Source organism: Neolamprologus brichardi, unplaced genomic scaffold (assembly GCF_056152115.1).
Source record: "Neolamprologus brichardi isolate AB-2024 unplaced genomic scaffold, ASM5615211v1 NODE_ptg000031l+_length_7269946_cov_1, whole genome shotgun sequence".
Taxonomy (NCBI): Eukaryota; Metazoa; Chordata; class Actinopteri; order Cichliformes; family Cichlidae; genus Neolamprologus; species Neolamprologus brichardi.
The window spans coordinates 7,235,743-7,257,500 of NW_028270136.1; the positions used below are offsets into that span (position 1 = coordinate 7,235,743).

Genomic DNA, 21,758 nt, shown 5'->3' on the forward strand with positions numbered 1-21,758 from the left:
CCGGCAGATAGAGGAGGTGGCTGACATCCAGAATCCTACCAGTGGTTGGACAAAGCTGGAATGAAAGACAGCACAGAGGCACTAATCATGGCAGCACAAGAACAAGCTCTGAGAACAAGATCCATAGAGGCTGGGGTCTTTCAAACCAGGCAAGACCCCAGGTGCAGGCTGTGTAAAGATGCCCCCGAAAAAATCCAGCACATAACAGCAGGGCGCAAGATGCTAGCAGGCAGGGCATACATGGAACGCCATAACCAAGTGGCCGGCATAGTTTACAGAAATATCTGTGTGTCAGAAATATTCAGGTCATAACAATATCGAATTAAAATAACATCAGGAAGAAGGAAGAAGAGAAGCTGGAGAAGTACCCAGGGCTTAGAGAACAGCTCGAGAAGTTGTGGAGAGTGATGGTAACAGTGGTCCCAGTTTTAACAGTTTCAGTGCTGTGAAAAAGTATGCGCCAAGTACTTTTGACAAAGGGCAGGGTTGTCCCCATAAATAAAATCATGATTTAAAGAATGTTGTGTTTACTCAAGTTATCACTGTATGAGGTTTAAATAAAAAAACAGAAAAGAAAAATAAATGATCTGATTTCGTTAAACACGTAGGTCTGATAAATATGAAAATAAAATAAGGAACCAGGAACGAGGAAATACTTTTTCACAACAGCGCATAACAAACTATCTGCAGATTTAAACCAGAAATTCAAGTCCAGTGCTCCTAGTGCTCGGATTCAGAGTTCTCAGTTCTGCCCATGTTAAGGAGATGACCTAACTACAAACTTTAAAAATATCTCCAGTTCATAATAATTCTTTTCAAAAGCATCTGCTTCTAAAACACAAACACAAATTCAGTACAGCCTACAACCAGCAACACCTACAGTTAACACAGCCATGGGGGATGGCTGTAGCTCGGGAGGTAAAGCAGGTCACCTACTGATTGGAAGGTTGGTGGTTCAATACCTGGCTTTTCCAGTCTGCATGCCAAGTATCCTTGGGCAAGATACTAACCCCAAGTTCGATGCACTCATCGGAGTGTGAATGTTGTTAGAAAAGCACATTCACACCGTTTAGAGTCAGTGCTTGTGAGATTGGGTCAATGTGGCATGTTGTATACAGCTCTTTGAGTAATCCGGGACAGTATAAAAGCGCTATATACGAATCAGTCCATTTACTTTTTACCATGGGCAAATATCAAATAGTTCATCTTATAACACATTACTATTCATCAAATTACATTTTATAATTCATAATAACTTATTTCTGATCATAAACATTTGGATCATCATGTACATATATTATAAGACATGACATCATGAACCAATGAATGACTGAATGGTAAATGGACTGATTCTTAAATAGCGCTTTTCTACTCTCCTGGAGTACTTTAAGTGCGATTGGGGGTTAGTATCTTGCCCAAGGATATTTGGCATGCAGACTAGGGGAGCCAGGAATGGAACCACCAACCTTCTGATGGGCTGATGACCTGCTCTACCTCCTGAGCTACAGCTACAGCCACCCCCAGATCAGCTGATGTCAGAGTTTGCTGTGTGAGAGCAATAACAGGAAATTAATGTCAGATATTTGTGCAGTAAAAAGGATAAAAAAGTAAAAAATGTTTGCTGCCCTTTGAACAGAAACACTTTCCAAGACAAATGAGAGCTGAATGATCATAGAGCCTTACAGCAGTGATGCAGAGTCCTGGGTCTCCTCACAGATCCAAGAGTTCACGGAGTGGAGCTGAAGACTTCACTTCACCTGAGCTGGATCACCTCATCTGCAAACTCTGACACACTGATTGTCACGATTTCCTGTCAAGCACAGTAGGCTCCACCTCAGCTTCTAAAACCTGAATGTTGACTTCTTGGAAGAAACTGGTTTGATCTGTTTTCCTGTAGCGTGAAACTCAGACAGTTGCCTGGTTTGAAAAACACTGGCAGACAAAGGGACAAACACTGGAGCATCACAGGGGTTATGGTGAGGTCCATCTGTACTGCAGAGAGCCAGGAACATTTCCCGTGGATGGGGCTGGGTGGTGGTGTCCCAGCCCTGGTTAAAAAAATTGCCCTGTTCTAGGGTTTTAGTGCACTTTAGCATCACTGGGCCGTTCGCGACGTTTCGGCATGATTTTGCCTTCTTCAGGCCGACCCAGTGTGTCTTGTCTTTGTCTCTCTGTTTTCTGCTTGCCTCCCTTGGCTTTTTATACTTTTGTTAGCTCCTCCCACTTGTGTTTTTAGTTGAAAAATTATTTCTTAGTTCTTGTTAAACATTCTTTTGCTTTTACTTATTTTCTCCTTTTTCCTTTGACTTATTTTCTCTTTGTCTTACTGCTTTTCACTTCTTTTTCTCTGTTTGTTTTCTTTCATATCTTTATTTTTCCACTATTTTTCTCTTTGTTTTTCAACTTGTTTTCTATCATCTCTTTGTTTCTCTTCATCTTTTTATGGCACCCCCTGTCTATTTTGACATCCCGTCCTGTGTTCACTGTATTTGTGTTCATGGCACCCCCTTCCTTTAAGTCCATTCCGTGTGTTCATGTACGTTATTCTCTTTGTTTTGTCTTATTCTTTTTCTGTTTGTTTTTCTGCTTATCTTTCTTTCTTGTACGTGACTTCTTGTCTTTTTCTTTATTTGTGTTAGGGACCCCCCCATGGTTAGGGTTAGGGTTTGATAGAGGGCAGGGGCACCCCCAACCCCACGAGGCACTGGCCGGTAAGGTTAGGGGGTTAGGGTTAGGGTTAGGGTTAGGGTTAGGGGTTAGGGTTAGGGTTAGGGGTTAGGGTTAGAGGGTTAGAGGGTTAGGGTTAGGGTTAGGGTTAGAGGGTTAGGGTTAGGGTTAGGGGTTAGGGTTAGGGTTAGGGGTTAGGGTTAGGGTTAGAGGGTTAGGGTTAGGGTTAGGGGTTAGGGTTAGGGTTAGGGGAAGGGGACTGAGCCTGCCACCTCTGTGAGGCAGGAAACGCACGGGCCATCCCTCCCGAAGGAAACCCACCCTGCTGGATGTCCCGATTACGGGAAAGCCTCCGCCTTTTCCCATATCGGACAACGGTCCAATCACCTGAGGCCATCCGGTCCTCAGTTTTAAATCAATGTGTGTGCTTTTGTTAAGTGTTATATACTGTTGTAGTTTCTGTGTTTTGGGTTCGCCTTTGGTATCTAAATAATTATAACTCCAATGTGAGTTTTTATGAGGCGAGAAATCAATATATAAATTGAAAAAGAAAGAAAAAAATTTTTTAAAAAAGAAAAAAAATTAAAGAGAAATTAAAAAAGGTTTTTTATTAATTAATTAGATCAAAAAAATGGTGTGCCGTACGCGCAACGTTTCGACCCTATAAGGGTCTTCCTCAGGCGCTTGGCACACAAAGAGCTAAACAAATGAGGCTGCAATGCACAAGGCTGTGGCTACTGATGTTCACTCCTCAGAGTCCAGAGTCGAAATGAGCTCCAGGCTGACTCCACCTCCCTTTATACCCTTCCCTCTGTGTGTGGTTTTTTTTGTTTTTAACCAAACCTTTTCAGTTGTCTGCTATTGAAGCCTATATTATCCTTTGTATATAAACCGTTTTTAAGATTCTAGTTCATGCATTTATTACTTCCAGGCTGGACTACTGCAATTCATTATTATCAGGATGTCCAAAAAACTCACTGAAAAGCCTTCAGTTAATCCAAAATGCTGCAGCAAGAGTACTGACAGGGACTAGAAAGAGAGAGCATATTTCTCCTGTTTTGGCTTCCCTTCATTGGCTTCCTGTTAAATCCAGAATTGAATTCAAAATCCTGCTCCTCACATACAAGGTCTTAAATAATCAGGCCCCATCTTATCTTAATGACCTTGTAGTACCATATCACCCTATTAGAGCACTTCGCTCTCGCTCTGCAGGCCTACTTGTTGTTCCTAGAGTATTTAAAAGTAGAATGGGAGGGAGAGCCTTCAGTTTTCAGGCCCCTCTTCTGTGGAACCAGCTTCCAGTTTGGATTCGGGAGACAGACACTATCTCTACTTTTAAGATTAGGCTTAAAACTTTCCTTTTTGCTAAAGCATATAGTTAGGGCTGGACCAGGTGACCCTGAATCCTCCCTTAGTTATGCTGCAATAGATGTAGGCTGCCGGGGGATTCCCATGATGCATTGAGTTTTTCCTTTCCAGTCACCTTTCTCACTCACTATGTATTAACAGACCTCTCTGCATTGAATCGTATCTGTTATTAATCTCTGTCTCTCTTCCACAGCATGTCTTTATCCTGTCTTCCTTCTCTCACCCCAACCGGTCGCAGCAGATGGCCGCCCCTCCCTGAGCCTGGTTCTGCTGGAGGTTTCTTCCTGTTAAAAGGGAGTTTTTCCTTCCCACTGTCGCCAAAGTGCTTGCTCATAGGGGGTCATATGATTGTTGGGCTTTTCTCTGTATCTATGAAGCGCCTTGAGGCGACATTTGTTGTGATTTGGCGCTATATAAATAAAATTGAATTGAATTGAATTGAATTGAAGATTCTAGTGTACTTATGAATTTGAATATTGTGGAATCCCTTGTTTTTAATATTTAAAGCTTTTAACCGTATTTGTTTTGTGTAAATATTATTTGTGTAAATAAACTGTTTTTTAACATTTTGCCCTATTATAAGCCTTCTTAAATATAATTATGTTAATGTTCTACGCTATGAAATTGTATTGTAAAGAAATGCTGTTTTTAATTCGCCGTTTTTAACATTTTACGTGATTCCACGGTTTTTAATGTAGAAATCATTTTTAATTCAAAGAAAAACATTTTACAATCCATTTTTATTATGTGAAGGGTTTCCAAAATCAAGGTTTTGTGTTATGGCCCCCAGGTTAGGGTTAGAATTAAGATAGGGGAGGGGGTATGGTTAGGGTTAGGGTTAGGGGTTAGGGTTAGGGTTAGGGGGTTAGGGTTAGGGGTTAGGGTTAGGGGTTAGGGTTAGGGTTAGGGTTAGGGGTTAGGGTTAGGGGTTAGGGTTAGGGGTTAGGGTTAGGGTTAGGGGGTTAGGGTTAGGGGTTAGGGTTAGGGTTAGGGGGGTTAGGGTTAGGGTTAGGGTTAGGGGTTAGGGTTAGGGTTAGGGGTTAGGGTTAGGACGTGGGTTACGGCCCCGTCCTCCCTGGGGAGGACCGAGGTATGCGCGGTCCATCCCCCCTGGGCCCCCTCCTCCCCGGTTCCAAGAAGACCAGTCCTGGTCTTGAGATTGGGGTCGATAGGTATTGGCCCGCATACGGGAGCGACCCCTCCTCCCATAGCGGACCTGCTGCCACCCTTCATCAGTCATGATGGAGGGCTGGTTAAGTTTTCAATATTTTTTTGTGTTTTTTTGTTTTTGTTAATTTTTTTTATATTTTTTTATTTTTTTGAAAAAACCAAAAAATAAAAAAATAAAAACAAAAATAAAACTTTTACAAACTAAAAATACCTCTGAAAAGGTTCAAAAAATTAAATAATCGTGTGCCGCTGTGGCGACGTTTCGACCTATATTGGTCTTCTTCAGGCCTGGGCACACTCCAAACTAACTAAAATAAGTCTGCTGCAGAAAGAGCGACTGTCTTCGTCGAAGGGCAACGAAAGAATGAGCCTGGCCTGCAGGCTCACCTCTTAAGTAAGCTCTGGCTCCGCCCCCTTCAAACTAAACTCACTGCCATTTAAGGTTCAGGCCAAGTGGTTCCCTTGTGCCCAACCAATAGATCCATCGTCGTTCCGTGGCTTTCCGCTCCCTATGTGTCCAAGTCACATTACTGCGAATTCCTGCAATCCTAAGTGCTTGGAATCCGTGTGAAAGAAAATGTCCAACCAAGGGAGTCTGAGTTTGTTTTTTGTTTAAAATGTTATATTTATGTTGCCACATTCTCATCCTGATTGTGTTTTTCAAACTAAACTCACTGCCATTTAAGGTTCAGGCCAAGTGGGTTAGGGTTAGGGTTAGGGGTTAGGGTTAGGGTTAGGGGTTAGGGTTAGGGGGTTAGGGTTAGGGTTAGGGGTTAGGGTTAGGGGTTAGGATGGGGAAAATAATCCCTTCTCCGGGAGGAAAAGGAGCGTGCGCGGTCCATCCCTCCCTGCGGTCCTCCGTACCCGTCCCAGAAGACTTGGCGGTCACGTTGGCGGCGGCGGCCATAACGCACCACCGTCCAGCCGTCTTCCATGGCGTCCAGTCTTTTTTTGTTTTCTTCTTTTTTCTTTTTTCAAAAAATAAAATGTGCTTCAAAAAATAAAATGTGCTTCAAAAAATATCTATTTAATGTTAATATGAACAAAAAACACTTTCCAAAATGTGGAAAGGAAAAAGTCACGAAAAAATAATAAACAACAAAAGAAGGTGTGCCAAAAAAAACTGTTTATTTAAAAAATAAACACAAAAAACACAACGTTTCGACCGTACACGGTCTTCCTGAGGTGTGGCACACAGAAAACTGTAAGCTAGATTAGCTGGCAACAGTTGGACTGGCAGAGATGTGCTCTCATCGAGTGCCGAGTGGAAAATGAGCTCCTGTGTGAGCTCCGCCTTTTATATTCTCCCCTCGGCTGTGTAAAATCCCATTCGTCTTTTTTAACTTTTGTTCGGTAAAAATGAATTTGGTCTTTATTTTTTAATCTGCATTACATTTTAACTGTTTTTTAGCCAAAAATAACATATTTGCACTCTATGAAATTACTTTTAATGAATTTTAAAGCCAAATTAATTTAATCACTGTTTTTCTCCCCAATTTGTTTTTAATCCATTTTTAACTGTAAATAGTCTTGCCAACCCTATGAATTGTGCTGATAAATTTGTGAACCCTGTTTTTTTAGAATTTTTAAGCCAATTATTCAAATTTTTACTAATTTAATTCCCCATTATTAAATAATATATATGCAACCCTCATATTAAATATTAAAAATCCAAAGGGGTTGGGTTTGGGATTAAGATTAAGGATGAATTTAGGGTCAACATGTGGGGATAAAATGGTTAGGGTTAGGGCTAACATACAGGGCTGGGGTTAGGGTTAGGATAAGACAAAGGACTGGGGTTAGACTGACATAGGGCTAAAATTGAGGTTAGGTTAGGGTTAGGGTTAGGGGGTTAGGGTTAGGGTTAGGGGTTAGGGTTAGGGTTAGGGGGGGTTAGGGTTAGGGTTAGGGTTAGGGGTTAGGGTTAGGGTTAGGGGTTAGGGGTTAGGGTTAGGGTTAGGGTTAGGGGTTAGGGTTAGGGTTAGGGGTTAGGGTTAGGGGTTAGGGTTAGGGTTAGGGGTTAGGGGTTAGGGTTAGGGTAGGGTTAGGGTTAGGGTTAGGGGGTTAGGGTTAGGGGTTAGGGTTAGGGTTAGGGTTAGAGGGTTAGGGTTAGGGTTAGGTATTAAGAGATTTTGGCTTAGTTTATTTCATTTGAAACTTTGGTGCACGGTCCTAGGTATCGGCTGCAACATCCTATTTCCCCTTTTGCATCCTCTTCTTCTCAAAGGCATCCTCCTCTTCTTCTTTGGCTTCTCTTGTACCTCCTTCCTTTACGTTGTCAATTTCAGGCCATCACCCCAACTTACTTAATCCCCACAGTCCCCCGTGATCTCCAAGAAAGTATAGTCAAGATGCCCACCACAATGTCACTCATGTTTTTAAATTATAATAGCCCCCAATGCCATAACACTCCCATCACTCTCTGGAGGGGATTGGGCCTCCAAGAGAAAAGAACTTTATTATTTGAATTTTTCATTTTTCTTATCAAAGATATAATTTTTCAATCACATGCAATTAGTAATCACAATAAGAACGTATACTGTTAGTATTTCACTCTGTTCACACCGGTGTTCATGCATTTCTGAGATGGGAGCTCATAGCACTGAGGGCTCTATACTAAATTTAATGTTGGCCATTAGTCTTTAATTTTTTTTTTTTTTTTTTTTTTTTTTTTTTTTTTTTGTGACAATTTATGCAGTGGAGGAAGTGACAATTGTTCTTTAACACAAGAGCATTTACACAACATAGGTCATCAGTCCATTTGCTTTATTAGAGCTCTGTTTATTTCACCTTTTCCATCTTAATCACACTTTATGGATGTAATTTAACACTTTATTCCGGCCTCCTCCTACAGCAGAAAGAGATCACGGTGTACGGGCCAGTCCTCTGACCTTGGCTCCTGGAAATTCACAACCGGACATCCACAGCCTTTTTGCCCCCCCTCCCTCACCCATTGGGGTCCCAACAAATTCGTTTTAGCCATATACTCTTTATACTCAAAATTAACAACATCTCTGGAGCACAAGAAATTGTTAGAATCTACCACCCAAACCACAAGTCTAGGATAAAGACACAAAAGGAAACATTGTTTTCAAAACACTTCTCACGTAGGTACATTCAGACCTAGTGTCACATAATATTTAATCTGTCTATCCAAATCCTCTCCATTCTCCTCCGCTGACCGACTGATCAGCCCGGATTCACCTGCAGACCAATAATGCTCAGAGCCCCCTCTGCATGCTCCCTAAAGTGGATAGCCACCGATGAGCGTGGCTGCACTGACCGTACGGCATATAAATGTGCGGTTCTATCACTCCTCTAAACCCGCATTCAGCCGCAGGCTCTCACACCAACTCTCAAAGATTCTTACTGCTGTCTCCTTTGTCCAGTGAATCCCATCTGTTGTGGTGTGGAAATCATGTTGTGAGATGCATGGCAGATACTTATAGTGTGTGCTAATGAAGTTATTGATCATGGCTAGGTTATATCTTTGAATTTCAGATAACGATCTAGAGAAATGAATCTGAGCGACAAAAATGTCTGCATTTGGAAAGGCCGCTCGCGCACCATGCACCACCCTACGTAGCTGTTTAATCGAAGTCTTTTGAGGGTCCTGATCCTTATTATTTAACCCCACCGAAAGCACCACCACCCCCGTGCCCTCGCATACCGGCGCCGTCTCCAATAAGTTAAAAAAATGATAAAAATTCGCTCCCGGATAACTCTCAATTTGGATCTGCTTGTTTTTAAACGGTGGTATCCTGCTTAAGTTCGAATCTCCCAGAAAAACTACAGGTTTAATGACTCTGATTTTCCAATCCTGTAGTTTGCGACTCGGTCTCGCCCGGTGGTACGATGGCGTATGCCCCACCCCCTCTACGGTCTCCGTTTCGGCCTCCGCCCCGGTCACTTCCTCATCCCTTATGGACTCGCACCGACTGCGTCCCTCCGCTCGCTTTTTTGGACCCACGGTTTTAAATTCCTCAGAGGAGTCATTGCTTTCACTGACCTCCTCGCTCAGGTGGAAATTACTTTTAAGATTGAAATGATGGGGATCGGCGCGGTCCAATGAGTCACAGCTCATATTGGTCGCTTGGTCGTGCTGTTGTATGACCTCTATCATCATCTCCCCTACTTCTTTTCCACCTGTTTGAGCAGAGGATTTAATTTTTAACCGTTTATGCTGTTTCGCTACGGGCCTCTCCGTTGCAGACGCAGCCGGCATGTGCGTTCGGTCACCTTCACAAGGCGCAGAAGAAGGACCTGGGGGGGCGGTGGACCGGGGCGGCAAAGTAACGGGAGTATTCAGGGAGAAGTCACGGCGTGTGGCGGTCGCAGAGCATGCAGAGGGAGAACACAGAGAGGCAGGCAAAATATCATCAATCCCATCTAAATCTACCGCGACATTTGAACGAATTCCTCTTGCTATACGCCCCACCTCCCCACCCTCCCCTGTCTTCCCCCCACCTCCGTCCCCTTCCTTATCAAAATTTATACCTCCAAGGGCACCCAAACGGGGCGGCGCACGGGCCTCAGCTTTCCGAGAGTCTCTTAACTCCTCCACCATCGTTTTCCTTTTACCCAGCGACAGATTCTTCTGGTAGGAAGCCTTTTGTTTATTAATGTTGCTAGTATCTCGGCCCGCTACAATTGTAGGTAAGGCCGGAAACTCATTCTCATCCCTCCAATTAATTAATACTGAACCCGATTCTTCCCCTCTCTCAATCTGTCTCTCCGTGCGCTCGGCCTGAGGTTGGGCCGCCCCTCCACCCTCTTCCCCTGGTGAATCAAAGAGAGCCTCCACAATCGGCATTGTGGACGCCCTAAAACGGGCCCCATACCTTTTTAAAGCCCACCCCTTTGCTACCTGGAGCGACACCACATTCTTTTTAATCCCTTTTAAAAAATGAATGACATTAACATAATGTTCATACAGTATGTCCATGTTCTTGGCCATCCAGGAGTCCGTATTACGCTCCAGCTGCACCCTGACTTTTTCTGTAGGTGCTGCCGGCTTAATAAAGTTGGACAATCTGGACACCTGTCTCACCATTCCCCAGGGATATAAGCCTGTGTCAAGCGCCTCTTCAATCACTCTTTTATGATGTACTGCCTGGATTAATTTAAAAATATCCTTCGCACACTTTCTAGTCTCTACATCTAGTGCACGATTCAATCCAGAGGCGGCTGCATAGCTTGTCGTTTTCCCGAAGCGTCTCAAAACCGGGCGACCCGGTCGTCCCAATCCCTCCCTTAGCCTCGTCTCATCCCGACCCCCAGCATGCATAAACAGGCCAACATCAAATGGATCTTCTCCTAAAGTTTCAGAATCGTCTGTTTGTACCTTGTGTCTGTCAGTGGGGAGCTCACCTGTATTTCCTCGCGGTCGCTGAGCCACTCGGTTTATGCTTGGTGATCTCTGCCTTCTCCGAGCTCCCCTCTGGTGGCGTGGAAACGTCCAGCCGTCGTCCTGTATTTTCCACGGCGTCCTCATCTGGCGTGCCTCCATTCTGCACCTAAACACTCCTTTTGTAGATAGTTTCTCCTCCGATCTCGGGCGTCCCCGTTACAGTGTCTATTATCCGGAGGAGCTCAAAAACAAGAGGGTTAAGGTCGCACACCGATGCCTCGTTCTGTCCAACGCCACCTCTTTAGTTTCAAATTTTAATGTTCACGAAGAGAGTGTAACAGGTGGAAAAAGAGCTCCCCACTTTGGCAGTTTTCTTAAAAGAAGTCCGTTAAAAAAGAATTAAGAATTAGATTCCAATGTGATCAGGCTAAAACATTATCATTATCGCCCGTCACAGGGAGAGCTGTGCAAAAAATTAGCTTTTCTCCCAAAAAGAAAAAGTTCTGGCCTGGCGTCCCTGACGTTTCGCGGATTTCCCGCTTCCTCAGAGGGATACACGCTAATGGGGGCCAGGAGAGAACGAGGCATTAAAACATTTGCTAAGAGACGCCCAGTCCCATGGGCCTCTCCCAGGACAGGCCATCCCAAGTCGCATGGGAACAATGAGGCCGTCCCATGACACACCCCTCCCAGGTGTGCTCAGGTGCCCTGAACAAAATTAGTATATAAAAAAATTATTTGAAAAATATTCTAAAACAATCCTACCATACCAAAAAACTATATATAAAAAAATAAAATAAAGAACTTGTGGTGTCACTCCTTTATATTGATACCCTAAAATTATATATAAAATTGATCTATATAAATAAAGCTTCATAAAAAACATCATCCTACTCAAAACAAATATTTAAAAATTACAAGAGATAAAAATTAATTTGCCCTATAAGATAAAAAAGAGACAAATTAACCTTAAAATTAAAAACCAAACAAAAAAGAGGGGATGGGGGAAGAGAACTAAATTAATTAAATTAACAAACTAGGTAGGGGAGTGGGGTCCGTGAGGGAGTCTTAGGGCTGTCACGGACCAGGGGGAGAACCCAACAACGGGTAACATCCGAAGCAGGAACGTGAAAAAATTGGGAAAGGAAATTAAGGGAGGGGGAAAGGAATCTAAAAATTAAACCATCCAAACAAGGATTAATAATTAAATAAATCAAACAACCCAGATTCACCTTAGTTGAACAAATTAGAAGAACAAAACCATATCTCTATCCAGTATACGGATTTAATCTTCAACCAGTGGTCAGGGGAAGACACCCACCCAAAGAACCCAGGGACCTGGTCTAGTCGGTCAGCGGAGATACAGAATCACACAATGTCAGAGATACTTATGCATTATTTGCAATTCCTCTCATCAATTTAGGCCTTATGATCCCCAAACCAAACCCTGTTAGTGCCCCTACACATAACTAGGGGTAAATCTTTATAGGTTTTAATATAAACAATAAGTTTTGTAAGCCCAGGGGTTTAATAAGTGCCTTTTAAGATCTGAGGGCCATAGTATCCAGGATGTTTAAGCTTATAGTTTTTCAGGGGCTTCTTCTCCAAGTTTTTATCCCCAACCTTAGTCACTTCCCCAAAGAGGTTAGGTTTAGGGTCATGTGGCCTGGGTAGGGTCATCTTCCAGTTCATTCACAAGTTCTGAAGCTATAGTTAAACAAAGAGGTTAGGTTTAGGGTCATGTGGCCTGGGTAGGGTCATATTCCAGTTCATTCACAAATTCTGGAGTTATAGCTAAACAAAGAGGTTAGGTTTAGATTTTTACATCTTTCCAACAACCAGTTTAACCTCCTTAGAGCTCCTCATTTTAGCCAGAGGAGGTGCAATTCATATTGTAGAAGAGAGTCAGATTTTCTCTTCATGAAAAGACTTTTAGTTCGTTGCAGGGAGGATGACAGACACAGATTCCTGGCACAGGCTGGTTAGGTATTAAGAGATTTTGGCTTAGTTTATTTCATTTGAAACTTTGGTGCACGGTCCTAGGTATCGGCTGCAACATCCTATTTCCCCTTTTGCATCCTCTTCTTCTCAAAGGCATCCTCCTCTTCTTCTTTGGCTTCTCTTGTACCTCCTTCCTTTACGTTGTCAATTTCAGGCCATCACCCCAACTTACTTAATCCCCACAGTCCCCCGTGATCTCCAAGAAAGTATAGTCAAGATGCCCACCACAATGTCACTCATGTTTTTAAATTATAATAGCCCCCAATGCCATAACACTCCCATCACTCTCTGGAGGGGATTGGGCCTCCAAGAGAAAAGAACTTTATTATTTGAATTTTTCATTTTTCTTATCAAAGATATAATTTTTCAATCACATGCAATTAGTAATCACAATAAGAACGTATACTGTTAGTATTTCACTCTGTTCACACCGGTGTTCATGCATTTCTGAGATGGGAGCTCATAGCACTGAGGGCTCTATACTAAATTTAATGTTGGCCATTAGTCTTTAATTTTTTTTTTTTTTTTTTTTTTTTGTGACAATTTATGCAGTGGAGGAAGTGACAATTGTTCTTTAACACAAGAGCATTTACACAACATAGGTCATCAGTCCATTTGCTTTATTAGAGCTCTGTTTATTTCACCTTTTCCATCTTAATCACACTTTATGGATGTAATTTAACACTTTATTCCGGCCTCCTCCTACAGCAGATAGAGATCACGGTGTACGGGCCAGTCCTCTGACCTTGGCTCCTGGAAATTCACAACCGGACATCCACAGCCTTTTTGCCCCCCCTCCCTCACCCATTGGGGTCCCAACAAATTCGTTTTAGCCATATACTCTTTATACTCAAAATTAACAACATCTCTGGAGCACAAGAAATTGTTAGAATCTACCACCCAAACCACAAGTCTAGGATAAAGACACAAAAGGAAACATTGTTTTCAAAACACTTCTCACGTAGGTACATTCAGACCTAGTGTCACATAATATTTAATCTGTCTATCCAAATCCTCTCCATTCTCCTCCGCTGACCGACTGATCAGCCCGGATTCACCTGCAGACCAATAATGCTCAGAGCCCCCTCTGCATGCTCCCTAAAGTGGATAGCCACCGATGAGCGTGGCTGCACTGACCGTACGGCATATAAATGTGCGGTTCTATCACTCCTCTAAACCCGCATTCAGCCGCAGGCTCTCACACCAACTCTCAAAGATTCTTACTGCTGTCTCCTTTGTCCAGTGAATCCCATCTGTTGTGGTGTGGAAATCATGTTGTGAGATGCATGGCAGATACTTATAGTGTGTGCTAATGAAGTTATTGATCATGGCTAGGTTATATCTTTGAATTTCAGATAACGATCTAGAGAAATGAATCTGAGCGACAAAAATGTCTGCATTTGGAAAGGCCGCTCGCGCACCATGCACCACCCTACGTAGCTGTTTAATCGAAGTCTTTTGAGGGTCCTGATCCTTATTATTTAACCCCACCGAAAGCACCACCACCCCCGTGCCCTCGCATACCGGCGCCGTCTCCAATAAGTTAAAAAAATGATAAAAATTCGCTCCCGGATAACTCTCAATTTGGATCTGCTTGTTTTTAAACGGTGGTATCCTGCTTAAGTTCGAATCTCCCAGAAAAACTACAGGTTTAATGACTCTGATTTTCCAATCCTGTAGTTTGCGACTCGGTCTCGCCCGGTGGTACGATGGCGTATGCCCCACCCCCTCTACGGTCTCCGTTTCGGCCTCCGCCCCGGTCACTTCCTCATCCCTTATGGACTCGCACCGACTGCGTCCCTCCGCTCGCTTTTTTGGACCCACGGTTTTAAATTCCTCAGAGGAGTCATTGCTTTCACTGACCTCCTCGCTCAGGTGGAAATTACTTTTAAGATTGAAATGATGGGGATCGGCGCGGTCCAATGAGTCACAGCTCATATTGGTCGCTTGGTCGTGCTGTTGTATGACCTCTATCATCATCTCCCCTACTTCTTTTCCACCTGTTTGAGCAGAGGATTTAATTTTTAACCGTTTATGCTGTTTCGCTACGGGCCTCTCCGTTGCAGACGCAGCCGGCATGTGCGTTCGGTCACCTTCACAAGGCGCAGAAGAAGGACCTGGGGGGGCGGTGGACCGGGGCGGCAAAGTAACGGGAGTATTCAGGGAGAAGTCACGGCGTGTGGCGGTCGCAGAGCATGCAGAGGGAGAACACAGAGAGGCAGGCAAAATATCATCAATCCCATCTAAATCTACCGCGACATTTGAACGAATTCCTCTTGCTATACGCCCCACCTCCCCACCCTCCCCTGTCTTCCCCCCACCTCCGTCCCCTTCCTTATCAAAATTTATACCTCCAAGGGCACCCAAACGGGGCGGCGCACGGGCCTCAGCTTTCCGAGAGTCTCTTAACTCCTCCACCATCGTTTTCCTTTTACCCAGCGACAGATTCTTCTGGTAGGAAGCCTTTTGTTTATTAATGTTGCTAGTATCTCGGCCCGCTACAATTGTAGGTAAGGCCGGAAACTCATTCTCATCCCTCCAATTAATTAATACTGAACCCGATTCTTCCCCTCTCTCAATCTGTCTCTCCGTGCGCTCGGCCTGAGGTTGGGCCGCCCCTCCACCCTCTTCCCCTGGTGAATCAAAGAGAGCCTCCACAATCGGCATTGTGGACGCCCTAAAACGGGCCCCATACCTTTTTAAAGCCCACCCCTTTGCTACCTGGAGCGACACCACATTCTTTTTAATCCCTTTTAAAAAATGAATGACATTAACATAATGTTCATACAGTATGTCCATGTTCTTGGCCATCCAGGAGTCCGTATTACGCTCCAGCTGCACCCTGACTTTTTCTGTAGGTGCTGCCGGCTTAATAAAGTTGGACAATCTGGACACCTGTCTCACCATTCCCCAGGGATATAAGCCTGTGTCAAGCGCCTCTTCAATCACTCTTTTATGATGTACTGCCTGGATTAATTTAAAAATATCCTTCGCACACTTTCTAGTCTCTACATCTAGTGCACGATTCAATCCAGAGGCGGCTGCATAGCTTGTCGTTTTCCCGAAGCGTCTCAAAACCGGGCGACCCGGTCGTCCCAATCCCTCCCTTAGCCTCGTCTCATCCCGACCCCCAGCATGCATAAACAGGCCAACATCAAATGGATCTTCTCCTAAAGTTTCAGAATCGTCTGTTTGTACCTTGTGTCTGTCAGTGGGGAGCTCACCTGTATTTCCTCGCGGTCGCTGAGCCACTCGGTTTATGCTTGGTGATCTCTGCCTTCTCCGAGCTCCCCTCTGGTGGCGTGGAAACGTCCAGCCGTCGTCCTGTATTTTCCACGGCGTCCTCATCTGGCGTGCCTCCATTCTGCACCTAAACACTCCTTTTGTAGATAGTTTCTCCTCCGATCTCGGGCGTCCCCGTTACAGTGTCTATTATCCGGAGGAGCTCAAAAACAAGAGGGTTAAGGTCGCACACCGATGCCTCGTTCTGTCCAACGCCACCTCTTTAGTTTCAAATTTTAATGTTCACGAAGAGAGTGTAACAGGTGGAAAAAGAGCTCCCCACTTTGGCAGTTTTCTTAAAAGAAGTCCGTTAAAAAAGAATTAAGAATTAGATTCCAATGTGATCAGGCTAAAACATTATCATTATCGCCCGTCACAGGGAGAGCTGTGCAAAAAATTAGCTTTTCTCCCAAAAAGAAAAAGTTCTGGCCTGGCGTCCCTGACGTTTCGCGGATTTCCCGCTTCCTCAGAGGGATACACGCTAATGGGGGCCAGGAGAGAACGAGGCATTAAAACATTTGCTAAGAGACGCCCAGTCCCATGGGCCTCTCCCAGGACAGGCCATCCCAAGTCGCATGGGAACAATGAGGCCGTCCCATGACACACCCCTCCCAGGTGTGCTCAGGTGCCCTGAACAAAATTAGTATATAAAAAAATTATTTGAAAAATATTCTAAAACAATCCTACCATACCAAAAAACTATATATAAAAAAATAAAATAAAGAACTTGTGGTGTCACTCCTTTATATTGATACCCTAAAATTATATATAAAATTGATCTATATAAATAAAGCTTCATAAAAAACATCATCCTACTCAAAACAAATATTTAAAAATTACAAGAGATAAAAATTAATTTGCCCTATAAGATAAAAAAGAGACAAATTAACCTTAAAATTAAAAACCAAACAAAAAAGAGGGGATGGGGGAAGAGAACTAAATTAATTAAATTAACAAACTAGGTAGGGGAGTGGGGTCCGTGAGGGAGTCTTAGGGCTGTCACGGACCAGGGGGAGAACCCAACAACGGGTAACATCCGAAGCAGGAACGTGAAAAAATTGGGAAAGGAAATTAAGGGAGGGGGAAAGGAATCTAAAAATTAAACCATCCAAACAAGGATTAATAATTAAATAAATCAAACAACCCAGATTCACCTTAGTTGAACAAATTAGAAGAACAAAACCATATCTCTATCCAGTATACGGATTTAATCTTCAACCAGTGGTCAGGGGAAGACACCCACCCAAAGAACCCAGGGACCTGGTCTAGTCGGTCAGCGGAGATACAGAATCACACAATGTCAGAGATACTTATGCATTATTTGCAATTCCTCTCATCAATTTAGGCCTTATGATCCCCAAACCAAACCCTGTTAGTGCCCCTACACATAACTAGGGGTAAATCTTTATAGGTTTTAATATAAACAATAAGTTTTGTAAGCCCAGGGGTTTAATAAGTGCCTTTTAAGATCTGAGGGCCATAGTATCCAGGATGTTTAAGCTTATAGTTTTTCAGGGGCTTCTTCTCCAAGTTTTTATCCCCAACCTTAGTCACTTCCCCAAAGAGGTTAGGTTTAGGGTCATGTGGCCTGGGTAGGGTCATCTTCCAGTTCATTCACAAGTTCTGAAGCTATAGTTAAACAAAGAGGTTAGGTTTAGGGTCATGTGGCCTGGGTAGGGTCATATTCCAGTTCATTCACAAATTCTGGAGTTATAGCTAAACAAAGAGGTTAGGTTTAGATTTTTACATCTTTCCAACAACCAGTTTAACCTCCTTAGAGCTCCTCATTTTAGCCAGAGGAGGTGCAATTCATATTGTAGAAGAGAGTCAGATTTTCTCTTCATGAAAAGACTTTTAGTTCGTTGCAGGGAGGATGACAGACACAGATTCCTGGCACAGGCTGGTTAGGTATTAAGAGATTTTGGCTTAGTTTATTTCATTTGAAACTTTGGTGCACGGTCCTAGGTATCGGCTGCAACATCCTATTTCCCCTTTTGCATCCTCTTCTTCTCAAAGGCATCCTCCTCTTCTTCTTTGGCTTCTCTTGTACCTCCTTCCTTTACGTTGTCAATTTCAGGCCATCACCCCAACTTACTTAATCCCCACAGTCCCCCGTGATCTCCAAGAAAGTATAGTCAAGATGCCCACCACAATGTCACTCATGTTTTTAAATTATAATAGCCCCCAATGCCATAACACTCCCATCACTCTCTGGAGGGGATTGGGCCTCCAAGAGAAAAGAACTTTATTATTTGAATTTTTCATTTTTCTTATCAAAGATATAATTTTTCAATCACATGCAATTAGTAATCACAATAAGAACGTATACTGTTAGTATTTCACTCTGTTCACACCGGTGTTCATGCATTTCTGAGATGGGAGCTCATAGCACTGAGGGCTCTATACTAAATTTAATGTTGGCCATTAGTCTTTAATTTTTTTTTTTTTTTTTTTTTTTTGTGACAATTTATGCAGTGGAGGAAGTGACAATTGTTCTTTAACACAAGAGCATTTACACAACATAGGTCATCAGTCCATTTGCTTTATTAGAGCTCTGTTTATTTCACCTTTTCCATCTTAATCACACTTTATGGATGTAATTTAACACTTTATTCCGGCCTCCTCCTACAGCAGATAGAGATCACGGTGTACGGGCCAGTCCTCTGACCTTGGCTCCTGGAAATTCACAACCGGACATCCACAGCCTTTTTGCCCCCCCTCCCTCACCCATTGGGGTCCCAACAAATTCGTTTTAGCCATATACTCTTTATACTCAAAATTAACAACATCTCTGGAGCACAAGAAATTGTTAGAATCTACCACCCAAACCACAAGTCTAGGATAAAGACACAAAAGGAAACATTGTTTTCAAAACACTTCTCACGTAGGTACATTCAGACCTAGTGTCACATAATATTTAATCTGTCTATCCAAATCCTCTCCATTCTCCTCCGCTGACCGACTGATCAGCCCGGATTCACCTGCAGACCAATAATGCTCAGAGCCCCCTCTGCATGCTCCCTAAAGTGGATAGCCACCGATGAGCGTGGCTGCACTGACCGTACGGCATATAAATGTGCGGTTCTATCACTCCTCTAAACCCGCATTCAGCCGCAGGCTCTCACACCAACTCTCAAAGATTCTTACTGCTGTCTCCTTTGTCCAGTGAATCCCATCTGTTGTGGTGTGGAAATCATGTTGTGAGATGCATGGCAGATACTTATAGTGTGTGCTAATGAAGTTATTGATCATGGCTAGGTTATATCTTTGAATTTCAGATAACGATCTAGAGAAATGAATCTGAGCGACAAAAATGTCTGCATTTGGAAAGGCCGCTCGCGCACCATGCACCACCCTACGTAGCTGTTTAATCGAAGTCTTTTGAGGGTCCTGATCCTTATTATTTAACCCCACCGAAAGCACCACCACCCCCGTGCCCTCGCATACCGGCGCCGTCTCCAATAAGTTAAAAAAATGATAAAAATTCGCTCCCGGATAACTCTCAATTTGGATCTGCTTGTTTTTAAACGGTGGTATCCTGCTTAAGTTCGAATCTCCCAGAAAAACTACAGGTTTAATGACTCTGATTTTCCAATCCTGTAGTTTGCGACTCGGTCTCGCCCGGTGGTACGATGGCGTATGCCCCACCCCCTCTACGGTCTCCGTTTCGGCCTCCGCCCCGGTCACTTCCTCATCCCTTATGGACTCGCACCGACTGCGTCCCTCCGCTCGCTTTTTTGGACCCACGGTTTTAAATTCCTCAGAGGAGTCATTGCTTTCACTGACCTCCTCGCTCAGGTGGAAATTACTTTTAAGATTGAAATGATGGGGATCGGCGCGGTCCAATGAGTCACAGCTCATATTGGTCGCTTGGTCGTGCTGTTGTATGACCTCTATCATCATCTCCCCTACTTCTTTTCCACCTGTTTGAGCAGAGGATTTAATTTTTAACCGTTTATGCTGTTTCGCTACGGGCCTCTCCGTTGCAGACGCAGCCGGCATGTGCGTTCGGTCACCTTCACAAGGCGCAGAAGAAGGACCTGGGGGGGCGGTGGACCGGGGCGGCAAAGTAACGGGAGTATTCAGGGAGAAGTCACGGCGTGTGGCGGTCGCAGAGCATGCAGAGGGAGAACACAGAGAGGCAGGCAAAATATCATCAATCCCATCTAAATCTACCGCGACATTTGAACGAATTCCTCTTGCTATACGCCCCACCTCCCCACCCTCCCCTGTCTTCCCCCCACCTCCGTCCCCTTCCTTATCAAAATTTATACCTCCAAGGGCACCCAAACGGGGCGGCGCACGGGCCTCAGCTTTCCGAGAGTCTCTTAACTCCTCCACCATCGTTTTCCTTTTACCCAGCGACAGATTCTTCTGGTAGGAAGCCTTTTGTTTATTAATGTTGCTAGTATCTCGGCCCGCTACAATTGTAGGTAAGGCCGGAAACTCATTCTCATCCCTCCAATTAATTAATACTGAACCCGATTCTTCCCCTCTCTCAATCTGTCTCTCCGTGCGCTCGGCCTGAGGTTGGGCCGCCCCTCCACCCTCTTCCCCTGGTGAATCAAAGAGAGCCTCCACAATCGGCATTGTGGACGCCCTAAAACGGGCCCCATACCTTTTTAAAGCCCACCCCTTTGCTACCTGGAGCGACACCACATTCTTTTTAATCCCTTTTAAAAAATGAATGACATTAACATAATGTTCATACAGTATGTCCATGTTCTTGGCCATCCAGGAGTCCGTATTACGCTCCAGCTGCACCCTGACTTTTTCTGTAGGTGCTGCCGGCTTAATAAAGTTGGACAATCTGGACACCTGTCTCACCATTCCCCAGGGATATAAGCCTGTGTCAAGCGCCTCTTCAATCACTCTTTTATGATGTACTGCCTGGATTAATTTAAAAATATCCTTCGCACACTTTCTAGTCTCTACATCTAGTGCACGATTCAATCCAGAGGCGGCTGCATAGCTTGTCGTTTTCCCGAAGCGTCTCAAAACCGGGCGACCCGGTCGTCCCAATCCCTCCCTTAGCCTCGTCTCATCCCGACCCCCAGCATGCATAAACAGGCCAACATCAAATGGATCTTCTCCTAAAGTTTCAGAATCGTCTGTTTGTACCTTGTGTCTGTCAGTGGGGAGCTCACCTGTATTTCCTCGCGGTCGCTGAGCCACTCGGTTTATGCTTGGTGATCTCTGCCTTCTCCGAGCTCCCCTCTGGTGGCGTGGAAACGTCCAGCCGTCGTCCTGTATTTTCCACGGCGTCCTCATCTGGCGTGCCTCCATTCTGCACCTAAACACTCCTTTTGTAGATAGTTTCTCCTCCGATCTCGGGCGTCCCCGTTACAGTGTCTATTATCCGGAGGAGCTCAAAAACAAGAGGGTTAAGGTCGCACACCGATGCCTCGTTCTGTCCAACGCCACCTCTTTAGTTTCAAATTTTAATGTTCACGAAGAGAGTGTAACAGGTGGAAAAAGAGCTCCCCACTTTGGCAGTTTTCTTAAAAGAAGTCCGTTAAAAAAGAATTAAGAATTAGATTCCAATGTGATCAGGCTAAAACATTATCATTATCGCCCGTCACAGGGAGAGCTGTGCAAAAAATTAGCTTTTCTCCCAAAAAGAAAAAGTTCTGGCCTGGCGTCCCTGACGTTTCGCGGATTTCCCGCTTCCTCAGAGGGATACACGCTAATGGGGGCCAGGAGAGAACGAGGCATTAAAACATTTGCTAAGAGACGCCCAGTCCCATGGGCCTCTCCCAGGACAGGGTTAGGGTTAGGGTTAGGGGTTAGGGTTAGGGTTAGGGTAGGGTTAGGGTTAGGGGGTTAGGGTTAGGGTTAGGGGTTAGGGGGTTAGGGTTAGGGTTAGGGGGTTAGGGGGTTAGGGTTAGGGGGTTAGGGGGTTAGGGTTAGGGTTAGGGGG

General features: G+C 44.2%; 4 protein-coding genes across 4 annotated transcripts in view; all 4 read right to left on the bottom strand.

Annotated features, from left to right (window-relative positions):
• The window catches only part of LOC148094755 (protein NLRC3-like), an 82,461-nt gene extending 76,321 nt beyond the window's left edge, over positions 1-6,140 (bottom strand). The window contains exon 1 of the mRNA XM_087837418.1: positions 6,070-6,140. Within this exon, the coding sequence (XP_087693544.1) occupies positions 6,070-6,140 (71 nt within the window). The remainder of the gene's footprint in view (positions 1-6,069) is intronic.
• A 2,375-nt stretch (positions 6,141-8,515) lies between these two features.
• LOC148094756 (uncharacterized) lies at positions 8,516-10,018 on the bottom strand. Its single transcript, XM_087837420.1, has one exon. It carries the CDS (start codon positions 10,016-10,018, stop codon positions 8,516-8,518), a length of 1,503 nt encoding a protein of 500 aa, XP_087693546.1.
• Positions 10,019-13,720: 3,702 nt separating this feature from the next.
• On the bottom strand, positions 13,721-15,223 carry LOC148094757 (uncharacterized). Its single transcript, XM_087837421.1, has one exon. It carries the CDS (start codon positions 15,221-15,223, stop codon positions 13,721-13,723), a length of 1,503 nt encoding a protein of 500 aa, XP_087693547.1.
• Positions 15,224-18,925: 3,702 nt separating this feature from the next.
• LOC148094758 (uncharacterized) lies at positions 18,926-20,428 on the bottom strand. Its single transcript, XM_087837422.1, has one exon. It carries the CDS (start codon positions 20,426-20,428, stop codon positions 18,926-18,928), a length of 1,503 nt encoding a protein of 500 aa, XP_087693548.1.
• Positions 20,429-21,758: the final 1,330 nt, after the last annotated feature.

What these genes read in the sequence shown, in the direction of transcription:
- LOC148094758 (XM_087837422.1), bottom strand. Translation starts at nt 20,428, where the DNA reads ATGCCGATTGTGGAGGCTCTCTTTGATTCACCAGGGGAAGAGGGTGGA.
- LOC148094756 (XM_087837420.1), bottom strand. Translation starts at nt 10,018, where the DNA reads ATGCCGATTGTGGAGGCTCTCTTTGATTCACCAGGGGAAGAGGGTGGA.
- LOC148094757 (XM_087837421.1), bottom strand. Translation starts at nt 15,223, where the DNA reads ATGCCGATTGTGGAGGCTCTCTTTGATTCACCAGGGGAAGAGGGTGGA.